Source organism: Callospermophilus lateralis, chromosome 7 (assembly GCF_048772815.1).
Source record: "Callospermophilus lateralis isolate mCalLat2 chromosome 7, mCalLat2.hap1, whole genome shotgun sequence".
NCBI classification, from domain to species: domain Eukaryota; kingdom Metazoa; phylum Chordata; class Mammalia; order Rodentia; family Sciuridae; genus Callospermophilus; species Callospermophilus lateralis.
The window spans coordinates 108416823-108434579 of NC_135311.1; the positions used below are offsets into that span (position 1 = coordinate 108416823).

At 50.3% G+C, this 17757-nt stretch overlaps 1 protein-coding gene across 6 annotated transcripts; it reads left to right on the top strand.

Annotated features, from left to right (window-relative positions):
• The first annotated feature begins 537 nt into the window (after positions 1-537).
• Positions 538-15175, top strand: Tal1 (TAL bHLH transcription factor 1, erythroid differentiation factor). 6 transcript variants are annotated; one of them, XM_076860456.2, is made up of 5 exons: positions 538-575; positions 3345-3498; positions 6843-7289; positions 8426-8520; positions 11584-15175. In XM_076860456.2, exons 3-5 carry the CDS (start codon positions 6844-6846, stop codon positions 12036-12038), a joined length of 996 nt encoding a protein of 331 aa, XP_076716571.1. In that variant the 5' UTR covers positions 538-575; positions 3345-3498; position 6843; the 3' UTR covers positions 12039-15175. The 6 variants fall into 6 exon arrangements, with proteins under 6 accessions (XP_076716571.1, XP_076716572.1, XP_076716569.1 ...); XM_076860457.2 differs by lacking the exon at positions 538-575 and adding an exon at positions 804-822; XM_076860454.2 differs by lacking the exon at positions 538-575 and adding an exon at positions 1435-1723.
• Positions 15176-17757: the final 2582 nt, after the last annotated feature.

Here is a 17757-nt window from a genome sequence, read left to right on the forward strand (position 1 = left end):
TCCGGGTGTCTTGGACACTGGAGAAAAAATGAAGGAAGAAGAGTCAGGAGGTGATGGTTTGGGAGGTCTTGGCGGTCTTCAGAGGCACAGAGTGTTGGGATGAGAGTCGCTGAAGAAAGGTATCTGGACGGCCGGAGGAATGAGTGAGGTTGTAGGGAGCCAGGATTCGTGAGAGGTCCCCGGGATGAGAAATGGGGCTGAACCCGCCCGGTCGTAGACAGCGCGCTCAGTTCTCTCGGTGGCGCATTCCGGAGCCGGTCCCAGCGCCGCGCAACCAGTCCCCACTCCCTCCGGTGAAATTGCCAAATTAAAATGAATCATTTGGCCCATAATGGCCGAGGCGCTTATCGGGGGCGGGCGGACCCGCGGCAGTGCCTTATCTCCGCGGCGCACACGGCCCCGGCGCGCCTCGGCCCATGCTAACGAGGTCTGGAACGTGAGCGGGATTAGAGCGCGGTGGGGCAGGAGCCGGGCGCGGGCGGGCGGGCGGGGGAGCGGACTGCGGAGGGGCCGGGCCTCCATAGCCAAGGAGCAGGCCTCAAAATGGCCACGCGCGTCCCCCTGTACGGAAAAACGTGAGCATTCTGGCCTTTTTGGTGGGGAGAAGCGACCTCCCGCCTCCCACGGAATTCCTCGTCAGTTTCCTCCCTCGCTCCCCACACCCGCAGAAGATGCCTGCGCTCCCTTTCCTCCGGTTTCTTTAGACGGGGGGTGCATTTTCCACGGACACCCCCGCCCTCGCCGTCCCCCTCCCGCCTCTGAGACTCTCTTCCTTCCTTCCCCTTTTTCCTTACGCAATATACAGAAATGCGCGAGGCGGTGGTTGGTTTTCATTTCTTCTTCGTGGTTGTGTGCATGCGGTGGGATTGTGAGAGTGCGTGTGTGTGATCTGTGGGACGATGCTGGCCGTTTCCGAATGTGGTCTTTTGGGCGATAGGTTGCGTGTCCCCGTGCAATGGTGCCTGCACTGTTTGGGGTGTGTAGATTTGGACCCCTCGAGGCCCTACTGCCGTTTATTCGTTGTGTGTGTAATCACGCTCGGTTCCTTTCTCAACTGGGGTCGGGTTCTGCATGTTGGGTTCGTGTGGTCTTGGCGATTGTGTTTGGGTGGCTTCGTTGTTAGGTCGCGCCTGTGTGATCCTGTGTCGGGTTGTGTGTCCGTGAGTGACTGTGTTTAACTGATTTCGTTGTGTCATGTTGGGAAGCGTGCGGGTCTGACCATGTCGGCTTGTGGGGCAGTGTTTGGTTGTGTTTATTTGCTTCCCTCCTATGAGGCTGGACCTTGTGTGGCCCTGTCCTCACTGAGCTGTGTGCGTGTATGCCCGTGTCCTTTAGAGGTGCATTTGCAAATCGCTGGGGGCGGGAGTGGGGGAGGGTGAGCGAGAGATCCAGGCGCTAGTGGGGACGTCGGCATGGGGGCGGGGAGCGGGATTTCACATTTTATTCCAAATTATGATGTATTCGGGAGCCAGTGTTGGCTTGGATGGGCGGACAGAGCCCAGTCGGCTGCTGCTCTGTCCGGAGGGCAATCTGCGCCTCGGTGTTTGAAGGGTTCGTTGGTGAGAGGGAGGCTCTTCCAAGCTCGGAGCTGAGCAGCGCTTGCAGAGGCCGGCGCCTTCAAGCCGGTAGCCGCCCGCTTGGGTTCGCGCCGCACTCCGGCTTCGCCCATTTCTGGTCAGTTTCGCGGGTGCGGCCGGCAGCGGTGGTCTAGAAGGGAGGCCCGGTAAGGACAATGGATGCATTTTCCCAAGGCCTCGCGCCACGGGTGGGGGCCCTCGGGATCACCTCCGGGGGACATTTTCCCACCCTTTTCTTCATAAGCGACATTACCGTGAGGGTCAGATGCCTGTCGCATGGGTGACCACAGCCAAATTCGGGCTTCTTGGAAGAACAGGGTCAGTGCTGCCCTGGCTGGAGAAGAAAGGATTTTGTTTTGCCAGTTGTTGTGATTGCCAATGTCATCATCATTATGATCATCATCATTAGCATCCTATTTTAATTAAAAATAATCGTCCCAAAGCGCGGCAGCAAGTCCCTTTAGCTTCTTTGGAAGGAGAACAAAGCAGCGCAGTCCTGTTACCCCCCCCCCCCCCCCCCCGCCCTCCAGTTTTGTTTTCAAGTTGTTGGGTTTGGTGTAGGGAGAGAAAATGGAGGGGTCAGACGGAGATTCAGTCAAAGCAAACACAACCCCGAATTAACACACCGGGGATGGGAGGGTTCCCCTCTTTCTTTCTTTCTCCATTTGGATTAGGAGAGGAGAAAGAAAATCGCCCGCATTGGATCAAAATTCGAGGAAGAATTATTCCTGTATTTCCACCAGAGCGCGGCAAAAGGAAGGAAGCCTTTGCAATTAATCCAAGACTTCGATGTGATCATAAACTGGACAATTTAGGCAAAACAAATTAAACAAAACCAACAGGGGGAAAAATAAAAGCAAACTAAATCTGGCTACACCCTTGGAAGCAGTACCCGGTTGGTTTTTAACCCTCCTTCCCTTTTGCCTTATTTATTACTGCAACAAATTACTAGAATTTCCCCTATTCTGCCTGTCTAAACCCCGAAAAATCAAAAACCATTTTGTAGGGCTGGTGGAGGGAAAGGTGAAGAATTTACCCCCTCTATTTCTCTCTCCCTTACTCTCTTTACTTACCCTAACTTACTTACTTACTTTCGTTCTTTCTTTTATTCTTTCTGTTAGAAGGGAGGGGGGAAAAAGGACCTGAATTTATCAGACACCTACCCACCCTCAATACGGACTCCATTCCTTAAGGGAAGTAGAGCCCTTGGAATCTGGTTCTGGTTTCGCTTTGGGCTGGAGGTGGGTAGATCGGAGTCAGGAGAGTTCCTGGAGGAGGGGGTTGGACTTGGTGTTCTGCCCCACAGATCAGGGCCTGGAGAGACTGACTATTCACCTTCCCTGACACATACCCCCAACCCATCCACGTCTGGCCAGGGAGACCCTTATGCGCTGTGGCCAGGGCCTGGCTCCGGTTGCAGAGTAAACTGCGTAGACATGTCCATGCTTAGAAAACAAATTTGACCATACCGAACCAGTCTGATCCCATTTGGAGGGTACGAAAATGTTCTGGGCAGCCTGCCGGGAGGGGTTGTTGTTGTTGGACTAATAGTTATTCCTGATTGGTTAGGCGTGGTGTTCATTTTTAAGGGGAGTGGGGGAGGCTCCAAACACCTGCAGGTTGGGGGGCGGAAAGCAGTTCGTGATTCTATGGGCTGGTTGGTGGGAGACATGAGGTAACTCCCAGCCATTGACCCCTATTTCTCTCTCGCCCTCCCTTTTTCTCTCCACCCCCATCGTTCCTGGAAACTCGCTTTGGGCGCGGCAGACCGGCCAGGACCACGCCGCAGTCCAACTAACTGCTAGTCTTTCTGCGAGAGAGGGGGAAAGCCAAGACCCCTGGCCACAACCTTGACCCCTCTACTCCTGCGGAGGAGTGACGGTCCTGTTCAGAGGGGCCAGTCTCTCTAAATATGCCCCAGGTGAGTTTTTTGGGGGGTGAGCTGGGGTGAGGGTGAGTGTTAGAGGAAAGAGTATCCAGGAAGGCCTTGGGATTCCTGCTTGAGGTGGGGAAAGCTCAGGAAGAGAAGAGCCCAGTCTTAGATTGGGACTGGACAGGACCAACACAAGGTTGGGAAATTCAGCTGCCTCTGGCATCCAGCAGGGCCCTTCCCTTTTTCCGGTCTCCAGTAAAAGCAGCTGGTGGAATAAGTCCTCCCGGCAGCTCTCATCCTTCTGGGTTCTGTGGACATTTCACAAGGCCAGTGACTCTGTGGAGGCTATATCCGGGTGGTTTAGACTATGCCTGGAGCTCCTGCAGGAAGAAGGCCCAAGCCATCCTGGCTGCTCTGGTGAGCCTTGACACAGGGCCTGAGGCTTAGGGCCTGTAGTGCTGAACACCCCTCCATTCGGTAGCAGCAGATACTGGTGGATTTGGTTCTCATGTGGACTTTGGGCTCTTCCAGAGTGTCCTGCTGGTGCCCATGCAGTAGGAGGGATTGGAGGCCAGTGTATGATGGTGGCTCTAGCCCCGGCCCTTTTTTAAATCTAAGAAAGTCTTCATGCCAGGGAATGGAGGGTTGGGATCTACTGGAGATTGGGTATCTCCTTGTTCAGGCACACACTGAAAAGCCCTGCTGTTTGGCAACTGGAGTGTGAGGATTTGGTGTTGAGGGCTGCAAGCTGGATTTCTACTGCACAAAGAGAAGAATTATAATGGTAGAATAGTCTAGTGCCATTCAGTCCTAACCTTCCCTACTTCTGCATCCTCTCCAAATAAAAACCACTCAGGCTTTCCTTTCAGTAATCTTAACTGAAGTCAAGTGATGCAGTTTTGTCCTCAACGACTATAGATGTTTGTGTCATCTGGTGGCTTTCTTCTGGATAAGGACCCCTGGCTGGGGTGATCCTGAGCTCAGAAGAGCTGGCTGGGTTTTTCTGAGGTCCAGTGGAGGGGACAAGGAGAGGCCTCCCATCGACTCCCAAGGCCAATCTATGTCACTCACAGGAAGATTCGGATATATGGATATTTATAGGCATCTGGAGAGGACCACTGGGGCCAGGTCAACTCATCTGGAATATTTGCTCCTTTTGCCTCTGAGGAACTTGCTTCTACTGCTGCAGGGCAGAATTAATCAGAGTATACATGTGTCATAAGAGAGTTTGAGCTCAATTAGTGATTGGAGTGCACACTATATGTCATCAGAAGCACATGTCATAGGGTATACACTGATGGTGGTGACTTTGAAGTAGGGAGCTAGCACCTCTGGGCTTGTATATTTCACCAAGGGCTATATTTCTGTACTTCAGCAGGGGTGGGGTAGGGAAGCTAGGATGCTTGTTTTTGCTTTTGGTTCATTTCCAGTGGCCTATGTGTCTTGGTTGTGGCATTCTGTGGATACAAACCTTTGCTTCCATTATAATCAAAAGTTCATTTTCAATGAAGCATTGCAGATGCACTGTCATTGCTGCTTGTGTACACAAAATCTTGGGGAATTTTGTCATTTCCAGGCTAAGTGGGGGACTAGCAGATCCAGCACAGGCATGCAGTCTGAATCTCAGTTCTCTGCCAGCTAGTGTGTGTGATGGTAATTAAGCTGAATTCTGTAGGAAGTTTCAGTCTCCCTTCTAGGGTGGGAGGAATGGTTCCCAGATGACTCTATCCAGAATATTGCAATGGCAGAATGGAGGAGTTTGATGGCTACCACAAATATTAGATGGACTTTGAGCTGAATTGGACTTTGATATATTTCTGTTCTGCTTTAAAATACCCCAATTACATAATTCTGAGAGCAGAAAACCTATTTTAGACAATTTATTAAGTCTGTTGAATATAGTTTTATTAAAACAATGCACAAACATGCCCAAACTCTGGATTCTGAGTCTCATGGTTTTTTTTGTTTAGGTTCTTGTTGGGGTCTGTTTCTATCTGGATGAAGCTGGGTGATGAAAGATCTTAGCATATTCATGGGAAACAGAGTGGCTGTGGTCATCTTGGAGTGTGGTTATGCAGAATAGAGGGGGTTTCTGGGCTCCAGTGTATATATGGGAGAGAAACATAAAGTGAAATCAGAGTTCTATTTCTCAGGAACACTAAGATGGAGTGGGGACTGGAAGCATTCAAAGGCAGTCTTGATATCTCAACCTGATTTAAAAAAAATTTTTTTTAGTTGTAGATGGGCACAATATCTTTATTTATTTACTTATTTATTTTTATGTGGTGCTGAGGATGAACCCAGGGTCTCAGACCTGTGAACCAAGTGCTCTACCACTTAGCTCCAGGCCCAGCCCTCTCATCCTGATTTTGGAGGGGAACCCAGACCTTAAAGGCCTCAGGAGCACTCTTTAAATCTCTGGGCTTCATGCGGTCTCAGCCAGGCTTCCCTTACAGACCTGACCTTACTGCTGAGTCCCACTGAACTGAATAGGATGAAACATACAGGGCTCTAACGCCGGAATCATCTTAATCCCAGCACCATCTTTGTCTCTTGGTGACCTCTCTTCTCTGTATCTGGGTAGGAGCAACACAGTAGTGCACTGAATGCAAGGTGGATTTTCTTAGTACAGCCAGGAGAGCGAGAGCGAGAGCGAGAGCGAGAGCGAGAGCGAGAGCGAGAGAGAGAGAGAGAGAGAGAGAGAGTGTGTGTGTGTGTGTGGCAGTGGAAAAGACACCTTTGGATTTTTTTTTTTAAACTAGCATTGTAGGAGAGAACCCCAGTCCCTGTAGCTTTCATTCCCTACTTCCACCTCTACCAGGTTTCTGGGTGTATATGTGAAGTGTGTGTGTGTGTGTGTGTGTGTGTGTGTCCTTCCACACACTGAGGGAGGGTGTTGCTGAGAGGTGAAGGATTGTTCCAAAAGCACCCCAACCCTGCATGACAGATTCCCCGCCAAAACCAAAAGTGGGGCGGGAAGAACACGGGTCGGGGATTTGTTCCCTCCTCTTCCCTTGCGGCTCGAGAAGGGGCACGGGGTGCTCTTTCACTCCTCTTTGTACATTTCCTTCCTCCTTTTATTCCCTTCGGTTTTCTTTGCCGTCTGTATTCCTTTTCTTCCAATGTATCTGCCGCCTTTCTCCATTTCTGTCCTTTTGGCCCACAGTCTTTGTGCCTCCCAGACACTCCCGCTCCTCCCAGTCCGGAGAAGCCCTTCTCCTGGGGCCGCAGGCCCGCCTGGCCTTCAGGCCCCCAGGGCTGAGGACTGGGGTGCGTGTCCTCTTGGCGCTAAGTTTGCTTCTCAGTTCCTTTCTCTGTCCCTCAGTCCTCTGCGGCCGGGCCGAGGGCTGTTGTCAGAGCGGGCGTCCGCTTGTCTGTCTGTCTGCCCGCAGGATGACCGAGCGGCCGCCGAGCGAGGCGGCACGCAGTGACCCCCCGCTAGAGGGACGGGAAGCGGCCGAGGCCCGCATGGCCCCCCCGCACCTGGTCCTGCTGAACGGCGTCACCAAGGAGACAAGCCGCGCGGCCCCAGCCGAGCCCCCGGTCATCGATCTGGGTGCTCGCGGCGGCCCAGGGGGCGGCCCTGCCGGTGGGGGCGGCGCCACGAGAGACTTAAAGGGCCGAGACGCGGCGGCGGCCGAAGCGCGCCATCGGGTGCCTACCACCGAGCTGTGCAGACCTCCCGGTCCCGCCCCGGCCCCCGCGCCCACCTCGGCCCCAGCGGAGCTGCCAGGCGACGGCCGCATGGTGCAGCTGAGCCCGCCCGCGCTGGCGGCCCCGGGCGGCCCTGGCCGCGCTCTGCTCTACAGCCTCAGCCAGCCGCTGGCTTCGCTCGGCAGGTGAGCAGCCCGCGGGAGGGCGGGGCGAGCGGCCGCGCAGCCAGGCTCCCCTTCTGCACGTGGGAGGGACCCCTCTCCTGCCTGTGGATCGCGGGAAGGGAGCGTGTGGTTGGAAACCTCTGAGCGAAGGAGCCCGAAGCTGGAGCCGGTGTGCGAAAGTGGGAAAGGAGCCTGAGTGACTGTGGAGACTGTGACCTGCGGCGTGCGGGTGTGTGGAAGCCGAGGGGAGGAGTGCGCGCATTCGAGGCTGAGGCTTGAGGCGGTGTGAGAGTGACTGCATTGTGTGCTGGCTGGTGGTGGTGTGGATAGGGGGCTGTCCTCTGTGTGTGAGTCCCTGGCAAATGTGTCTGGATGAGCTCCTGTGTGAGAGAGGAGATGTTTGCTTTTAAGTTATGAAGTTCTGGAAGGTGTAGCCCTAGGTGGACAGGCAAGAGAGAAGGATATGGAGTGGTTGTAGAGGGTACCCTTTTATGAGTCCTTGCTGGGGTCCACCCTAGCTCTCCTCCCCGCTGGCTGGGTCTGTACAGTGGGTGTAAGGGAACAGCCTTCCCTGCTGGGTTACTGTGAAGTTGCACGGAGGATGCAGGGTCGGGATGGGGAGGGGAAGAGGAGGCGGGGTAGAGTGCAGGGCAGGCAGCTAGGAGAGAACCGCGAGTGGCTGATGGGGCAGAGCCACCGGTCGGGGAGCATGTTGGAGGCGATGAGTCAGAGTTTCCTGTGTGGGGTCCAGCATCGGAGGGTCGGGAGGAGGGAGCACGAGTGAAGGTGGGGTGAGTTTGGTGGGAGGGGACAGCATGCCTCTTTGTAGTGCTGGAGTTGCATATCATCAACTGTGAAGGCCACAACTGCCTGTGTAGGCACCTGTTTGGGAGCGTCTGTGTGGTTTGTGTGATTTCTAGGAGAGGAGAGTGTATTTTCTTGGCGTGTGTTGTGCGTTCATTTTTCGTGTTTGCTCTGCGAATTTACCTCCGTGTGCTTATGTGTGTGATTCATCTTCTATCAAATTCAAGTGTGAAAGGAGCAGGGTATTCTTCCAGGGGTGAGGGGCTCCAGGACAGGTGGGGAAAATCCCTAAGGAGCCTCTTTCTCTCATCCACACAATGTGTGATCTTGTAATCTGCTTGCTTCCTCCACAGTGGGTTCTTTGGGGAGCCTGATGCCTTCCCCATGTTCACCACCAACAATCGAGTGAAGAGGAGACCCTCTCCCTACGAGATGGAGATTACAGATGGTGAGTCTCCCCTGTCCCCACTTCCATAACCACCCCTCTTGCTTGACCTGTGGAGGAGGAAACTCTGGGACTATATAGGTGTCCCATATAGGTGGGACAAGCCACCTTGGAACCCCGAACCAGCAAAGCCCTTTTCCCTGGAACAGAGTTGGAGTGAAGCCATGGGTAAGGCTGGGAGGGTCCCACTCATAGTCCTAGAAAGAGGGCTTATAGGAGAGGGACTTACTGTGGTGCTCATCCCAAAGCTACAGAGTCAGTTCTAGTCCCCATTCCAGGCTCCATTCCTACCTCTGGGAAGGATCCTGGGGAGGACAAGAAGAATCTGCTATAACTCCTGACCTCTCAGGGAGCCCCTGCCCCTTCCCTCAATGCCTCTTTGGAGTCTGGAGTCTGCTCCTGCCTGAAATTGCACCTTCAAGGGCCTGCTATCAAGTCCCTACATTGTGTCCCATCACTATCTATCTCTTGTTCCACATTCTGGGCTGAGACCTGGTGTTCCCTGCCATCACGGATTCTACTCTGGTCCAGAGAGGCCTCAACACTTCTGTGAACTACCTGAGTATTCTTTGGCCCTAAACTTGAGTGGTAGATTTGGAGGACCCCTTTCCTCCTTCCAAGGTTGACCTGTTGTAACTGGATCCCAACACCAGGGTAGAAGAGTGGCCTCTTCAGAGCTTAGGGACTTTGAGCAAGTCACTGGAGTTTGCAAGGCTTCAGCCTGGCTGGGGCTCCTGGGAGAAAGGCACTAGGGCCTCAGGAGACCTGGGACTTATGCTGGGAGCTGGCAGATGGTGTGTGTGTGTGTGTGTGTGTGTAGAGCACTTGAGCTTCATGGGTAGAGCACTCTGTGGGGTTCTGGAGAGGAGGGGGCCAGAACCTCAGAAGTCCAAGCCTTCCTGGGTCAAGGGCATGTGGGACCAAGAGGGAAGGGTGACGGGGCGCTTCTGAATTGGAGAGGGTTCTCCAGCCTGGGAGAACTGGGGGTACCAAATAGGAAATAGCAAGACCAAATCTGAAGTTCCTCAGGCAAGAGGCAGAAGAACCAGGTGAGAGGGTTTAGGGAACTGCAGGCGCGTAGGAAAGTCATTATCCATAAACGTTACCAGTGTATACTAAGCACCTACTTAGTGTCAGGCCAGAGAGAGACAGAAGATGCTAGAAGGATGGACAGACTAAGGAAACAGGAAGAAATATATATATATATATATATATATATATATATATATATATATATATATATATATTTTTTTTTTTTTTTTTTTGTGTGTGTGTGTGTGTGTCTCAGGGAAGGAGTAGTTAGACATGTAGGTGAAGGGGATGGTGTGGGGTGTGGGAGTGTAGGACATGTAGAAATCAGAGACTGAACCAAGAGTCCATAGAAGTGGAACCAGTATAAGCTCTAGAGTCAGGACTTGTGGATTCTTATTCTGTATGTTTCTGAGCCACAGTTCCTTGTAAATTGAGTGAATAATAGTTGCCTTTCAGATTATTCAGAGAGTATGATGGAGAAAAGTGTTTTTAGGGCCTGGTTCAGAGCAGGTGCTGAGGACATGTGAGGGCTCACCTCTCCCCTCCCTTGCTTTGCTGGTCAGGAAAATTGTGGAGGGATTTCAGGGACAGTAAGCCCCCTCCATTGAAACTGGGACCGCCTAACACAAGGCAGACCTGAATATAGAGCACAGTGCTTTGCATATTGTAAGTGTTCCATATGTGCCCTGTGGCTGCTTCTGCTCTGCAAGCCTTGGTACCAGGATACTAATGGGTTAAGCTTTAAGCAGTGCATTATAGACAGGGAGACTGAGGTAGTCCTTTAAAGCCTGTCTGAAGCTTAAGACCATGGCTGTGCATGGCTGTCTCTCCTCACCTCTTCTCGGGGAAGAAGCCCACAGGTTAATTCCTTTCCTTTCTGGTCTCTGCTCTACTTTCATCCCCCAGCCCCCTGCCATCTCAATGCTTAGTCACTCAGGAAACATGTACTAAAGCCCCTACTCTGTGCTTTCCATCACTCCTAAAATAAAATCCTCTTACATTTTACTACAGGGTCCTGCCTACTCCAACCCTGTGCCCACTATTCCAGCCATTCTAGCTTCAGCCCTTTCCCACCTCGGGGACTATGAACTTGACATCCCCTCTGCTTGGGCACTCTTCTTCCTTTCTATGCCTATGCCTGGCTGGCTTTGTTTCAGTCTTAAGTTTTTTACCTTATAAATGTCATCACCTCAGGAGACCTTCACCAGCTACTTTAGCAAAGAGTACTAGCTCTTTTTGTCTTTTACTTATCACTTGACCCCCTACTTTTCTTTTTAACTACTTTTTCATTGTCTCTCATACCCTCTAAATGTAAGCTATACGAGGGCAGGAGTATATTTGTTCACCATTATTCCTTCGTGCCTAGCACAGTACCTGGGTTTTTAGTAAAAAATTGATGAATGGCTAGCAATAACTAACACAGTGTGAATGTTTAAACTGAGACAGGCATTGTGTTAAGTACATCGCCTGTGTGAGGCATCAGACCCATGTAATGCTCTTATGAGTTTTCTTACCAGTATTCTCTCCATTTTATGGATGAAGAAGCTAAGGCACAGAGAGTTTAAGGGCCTTGCCCAGAGGGACTTGTCTAGGTTCAATTCAGGAATTGAACCTAAAGGTTCTGGCTCTAGTCTGTCTTGCTACATCATGCTCTTGGCACAAGTGAGACTGAATGATATATGGTTCCTGTCCTCAAATTCTGCACAGCCCAGAGAGGGAGCCAAGCCCAGGAAAAAAAAAAAAAAATATATATATATATATATATATATATATATATATATATATATATATATATATTAAAACAGTCAAGAGAGATGGGGACAAAAGAGCAATAGGGTCATAGGGGTTGGTTAGATGGGTCTGGAGGGTTGAAGGAAGATCTCAGAGGAGGTGACAGGACCTGAACTTGGAACGAGTCTCCCGAGTAACAGCAACAGCAAAGTGTTCTGGGTCTCTCAAGCCTTCCAGTGAATGGAGAGCCCTTTGGGAGGAATCTCAGCTTGTTCTCCTAACCCGCGTCCTCCTACCCTCCAGGTCCCCACACCAAAGTAGTGCGGCGGATATTCACCAACAGTCGGGAGCGATGGCGGCAGCAGAACGTGAATGGGGCGTTTGCTGAGCTCCGCAAGCTGATCCCCACACACCCACCGGACAAGAAGCTCAGCAAGAATGAGATCCTCCGCCTGGCTATGAAGTACATCAACTTCCTGGCCAAGCTGCTTAATGACCAGGAGGAGGAGGGCACCCAGCGGGCCAAGCCTGGCAAGGACCCTGTCGTGGGGGCGGGCGGAGGCGGGGGTGGGACAGGGGTTGGTGCTCCTCCAGATGACCTCCTGCAGGACGTGCTTTCCCCCAACTCCAGCTGCGGCAGCTCCCTGGACGGGGCAGCCAGCCCGGACAGCTACACGGAGGAGCCGGCACCCAAGCACACGGCCCGCAGCCTCCATTCTGCCCTGCTGCCCGCCAGTGATGGGGCCGGTCCCCGGTGATGGGTCTGGGGCCACCCAGGACCAGCCGGGAGAAGACCCCTAGGCCACTGGGATGGTGGGCTTTAGGGCAAGTGGGAAGAGAAACAGGGCAATGAACTTAATGGACTTTATGAAATCCCCTTGCGCTCTCAACTTTGGGAAGCCCCAAGGCTGGCTTTTCTGTTTCCTGCCTCAGTAGAACAGGAAAACAGAGCAAAGTGGTAGGTACTTTTTTCTGAAGATGGCACGGTCTTCCCCCTCCCCGAAACCCTAAGACTTCCTAAGAGAGAGAGAGGCTCAAGTGTCACTGCTTTTGGCCTGGAGTTTGGAGCCCTGTCTTGGCTGACACCTGAAGTTGTCTGCTATGTCATCTGGGGTATCCAGCAGTCTCTGCCTTGCCATTAGCCCCTCCCAAGCTGGCTGGATGGCTTTTGTGGCTGCTTCTGTCCAAATATATAGGTACCCAATGGCTGCCCATTTCTTGAGCCCTGTCTTCATCCAGGCCCATGTTGATCCATCCAGCTTGCCAGCTGCTGCGGAGAGTCACAAGCCTTGAGGTGCCTTCTTCATGGCCTGGTTGAAGAAGTTGGCCATTGGACAGCCTGCTCCTGACTAGCTGGGCCAGAGGGTCAGGAAACCCAATAGCCCTTACTTCTTGCCCTGGGGATCAAAGTTCTTTCTCTCCACTGAGACTTGCCTTCCTATCCTGTGGCTGTGGAGATGGAGTCTACAGCCTTGAGCAAGCCCTGTTGGGCCTTGTGTGAAGGCAGAGAAAGGGAAAATGATAGGAGAGTGAAAATGAGCAAGAGATTTTGGGCATGTGGGCTTCAGCTCCTGCACGTTACTGTTTGAGCAAATGCCAGTGTGCTGATGGGCACCTGTTGGTGCTGAAAGGGGAAGTGCAGCCCCATGCACATTCTCCTAGATGCTTAGAGGGCGTTCCCTGCTGCAAGATGTCTGCTAAATGATCTGGTCTTTCTTCTGAATGAATTGAGTACAAACTGACCTATGAATTATTTGTATTTAAGATTTTTTTCTTGATTCAGTTATTGGTGAAATCTTTAGGTCTGGATATGACCCAGGACACAGCCCCACTTCTAGGGCATGGGAAATCCAATCAGACACCAGGCCCTGGCTAAACATATGCATATTCACCTAGCAGAACTTTAAATACCATGTGATTGTGCAGCTTTTAGTCATTAAAGGCGTGCAGGGGAGGCTGGTTTAATACAATATGAGTGTCCCCCTCCAAAAGTTGTACATGACATTTTTGTAAATCAAATCCTTATTCTTCATCTTTTAAAGAAATAACTACTGCAAGTTCTTTTGTAAAGTGAAGAATCCTTTTGTAGTGTGAACGACTGCCCCTTTGTTTATCCCTGTGTCCATCCAGGTGGTGGGACATGGTTTTCTGCCTGTGATATATTTCTAAGCCCACGAAACAAACTGCACAGAAGTCCTCTGTATTTGTCATTGTACTTTAAGTCACCCCAGCCCTCTCCCACCAGGCTCTGCCTTTGAGGTCAGAGAAAATATCCTGTCATGTAAGAACCCATCAGTCTGGCTGTTGGAAATCGCCTTTCCTGTTCTGAGTTTCAGCCCAGCAGCTTGCCCCGTGCTGTGATGAGGCCCTATGCAGGGGGAAAAAAAAAATGATCCTGGCTCCCCTCCCTTCCTTTTAAGTTGTGAGGTCCAGTTCTTGGGCATGAGAACAGTATGGTTAATCATTGAAGCACTCTGACTCTGTATCTCATTCCAAACACCCCAAATCATATTTTGACGAACATTAGGGTTGGTTCCTTGCCAATGCTTAGAAGTTTCTGTGAGGAGTCTCACCCATGTAAAAATGGAGCAACTGTCCTGGGCTCTAAGACTGTTTGCTTCTCAGTGGATCAACTTGACGTGGGAATGAAAAGTGGTCATGTGTGGATGTGTGGTTGAATGATTGGGTTTTGTGAGATGGTTCACACATTCTATTGGGAACTCAAGAATCCAGTTCCCCTTTCTCTTAGACTTGCAGTGTGACTGGGATAAGGTACCCACGTGTCACTTTCTCATTAATACCCTGGCTTGGTCTGTCTCCTAGGGCAGCTGTGTGGATCGAATGCAGTTGTGAAACTGGAAGAGTTTTGAGACCACAAAGAGCTCTGTTGCCAGCTGGGGGTGTAGCTCGGTGGTAGAGCACTTGCTTAGCATGCTCAAGGTCCTGGGTTCCATCCCCAGAACTGGGGGGAAAAAACACCTCTGTTGCCCTCAGTACCAGTCCTTCTGTGGGGTTCCCAGGCTGAGTCTAGGCCTGGGCAGTGAACAAGTAGGTCATTTAAATTATACTCCACTTTTGCTTGAGTTATCCAGACCCTCTTCATTTCTCCAGATTGTCTGAATTTCTGTCTCATTCCAAGGAAAGGGATAGGAGTGAGAGCAGAAGAGATTTGGGAGCATGGGCAGACTATGTAAAAATCTGACGGGGCTGCCCAAAGAGGCCTGGACAGGGGAGAGCATGGCTTTAGGTCTTTGTAAGAACTAAAGAAGACCTATATTTTCTATTTCCATCTTCTGTTCGCCAGGCCCTTCTTTTTCTTTGCCTCCTTCTTGCCCATGAAGAAATAGCACACTCCAAGAATATCTGTATGAAAAAGAAAAAAATGTAAAGGTCAACATTTTGAGGAGAACAAAGATGAATCTAGAGGGAATCCCATCTGTTAAGAACTCATACTGTTTTATTTGTAGTGGCAAATGACAAGATGGTACAACCTTTATCCTTTTCTAAAAATAAAGCAAAGGGCACAACATCCGTAGTCAGCCGACAGCTGTACTGGCTGTTTGGGTGGGTCTCTCCGTACTTGTGATTTCAGTGGTACATGACCCTCTGCCGCGGCTTGCCCCTGCCCGTGTACATAGTGCAGTGTTTCTGTGGGCGGGCCCAGCACTTTTGGTCAATGTTGTACTGTATGTGATGAATTTCGTTGGTCTCTGCATTTTTCTGCAGAAGAGGAGTAACCACTCCGGGTACCTTGACCTTTTTGTACAGCCCAGAGGCCAACACTGTGGGTGTGTGACTAAAAAAAAAAAAAAAAAAAAAAAAAAAAAACAACCCATGTGGTGATGATGACGTGTGTACATATATAAGGTTATATGGGGAAGATTTCTAAATAAAAGTTTTACAAAGGGGCTGGACTTTTTGCTTGCACTTTGCACCTCTAGGCCTGAGAATTGGGATATTAAGTGGAAAGGCATGGCAAGAAAGTGCTTCTTCTGAAATGGGGGAGTTTTCAGGACTCCACTGTCCTCTTAGGAAGTGGGAGGCAGGGGCAGGACTAGTGGGGAGGAGGGAGGCTCCCCACTGAGTGTTTCCATTCTCCTCCTCCTGCCTAAGTTTAGCAGAGGAGCATCTTGCACCTATGTTGGAAGTACTGGGCAGCTCTGAAGATAGGCCCTCTGTTGGCTCAGCTTCCATAGCTGGGGCAGTAGCTTCTAGCATAGGTTCCGGACAAATTAAGGTGTTGCCATGGGAGGGCCGCAGTTTCCTGGTGACTGATAGGAAACTGCAGCTCTTACTCTTGGCTCTTGAGGACTGGGGTTTCAGAGACAGAGGCCAAAGACTTTGGAAGCCTCAAGTGAAGGCCCTGTGGTGGCATTCATATCACTTGGGAGGGCTGTCCTGGAGGCTTAGGAATGGGAATGTGGTTGGAGGCAGGGATTCTGAGTCTGGAGGAGATCACTGCATGTAGACTGTTCCATCCTTGAAGACTTCAGTAGGATGGGCTCATTCAACTAAATGTTCATCCTTCCTTCTCTCATTTGCTTTTTTTTTTTTTTTTTTTTTTTAGTTGTAGATGGACACAATGCTTTTATTTAATTTATTTATTTTCATGTGGTGCTGAGGATTGAACTCAGTGCCTCACATATGCTAGGCAAGTGCTCTACCACTGAGCTACAACAATAGCCCCTCTCATTTGATTTTAAAAAAGCATGTATATATTTATTTACATTGCTTAGTGAACTCAGGGACACTCATTATATCTCTGAGTTATATCCCCACCTCTTTTTATTTTTAATTAAATACTTATTTGTTTTTTGTACTAGGGATTGAACCAAATCGTTGGCACTTTACCACCGATTTACATCCTCAGCTCTTTTTTAAGTTTTTATTTTGAGACAGGGTCTCACTAAGTTGCTTAGGGTCTCACTAAGTTGCTGAGGCTGACTTTGAACTTGCAATCTTCCTGCCTTAGCCTCTGGAGCCACTGGGATTACAGGCATGTGCCATTGTGCCCAACTATTTTTCATTTTGAGACAAGGTCTTGCTAAGTTATCCAGGTTGGATTGAAGCTTGACACAGCCTCTTAAGTAGCTGGGATTACAGATGTGTTCCACTGTGCCTGACCAAAAAGCATTTATTAATCATTTGCCATATTCCAGGGGTTAGGAACCCAACACTGAACAAAACAAAGATTCCTATTTTGTGGAGCTTAAATTCTAGAAGAAGAGACAGTGAACACAGACACACACACAACTATAATGATAGGTTGGTTATATAATAAGTGAGAACAAATAATCAGTACAAATGCAAAAGGCTGTGCCAACAAGGGAATTGAGGCCTTCACAGGTAACTCTGGTTCCTTTGCAGTGAGCCTCATTTATCTTACTAGACTTTGGTCTTAGCTGCCCCTGCCCTCAGGGAGCTTCTAATCATTGCTAGGAAAGCAAAGACAGGATTGGACTTGGGATCTGGCCTGTAGGGAAGTGCCTCAGTTTTTGAAAGACTCTCTGTGCTTCTCCCTGACTCAGGTGTGGAGGTTCCTAGATAGATGAGATGGTGATATTTGGCCCTGGGGTGGTAACTGGCTATGGATTTTGGGTTTATAGGCTTGAGAAGCAGCAGGATGGAGGCACCTGCCATGATGGGAGGGAGAAAGTAGTGTTCAAGACTAGTGTTCAGGGTGGAGGAAGTGGTGAGTCAAGTCCTCACCACTTGCAGTTGAGTGGTCATGCAAAGTTCTGAACATGTTGATTGAGTTTAGTGACATGAAGGATACTGATGCCTGGAGTATCCCATATCCAGCACCACGTATCCCATAATGACAAGTAGGGCAGGACCAGCCCACCTGCCTCCCAGGACAGTACCATTCCTGAGGCACTGGGGGCCTGTCTCCCACAGGGAAAGGGCCACACCTGGGGCCTGCCTGAATTAGTCTGCTGGTCTACCCAGCCTCTTTCTCACCACTCCCTTGTTCTCTTGGCTGCTGCTCTACAATCCTTCCTTCTCTTCCAGACCATATTATTTATTTATTTATTTTTGATATTCAGTGACCACTTTATTAGGTATTGTTTAATTGTTCTTCACATTGGTTGTGCCAATTTATGCATACCAATAGTATATAAGCATTCCTGTTTTTTACATTTTAACAGCATTTGCTGTTTTTACAATTTCATTTTTGTCAGTATGTTTTATGACCTTCCATTTTGCACCTTTTGTTTCATTTCCCCAGAACGGCTCACCTGTCCTCTCTTCCCACTCACCTTTCATTTGGTTGACTTGTTCTCAACATCTGGGAAGCCGTCCTGATTCCAAGGGGCCAGTGGCCTCCTGACCCCACGGTCCCTGTTTTACCATGGTCCTGTATTTGTACAAAAGTCTACTTTTCTGCTTTCCCCCTGAAATATGAGCCTTTTGAAAGCAAGACCAGGTCTGATTTATCCCTTTGCCCTCAGAGCCTCAGGGTACACCTGGCATAGG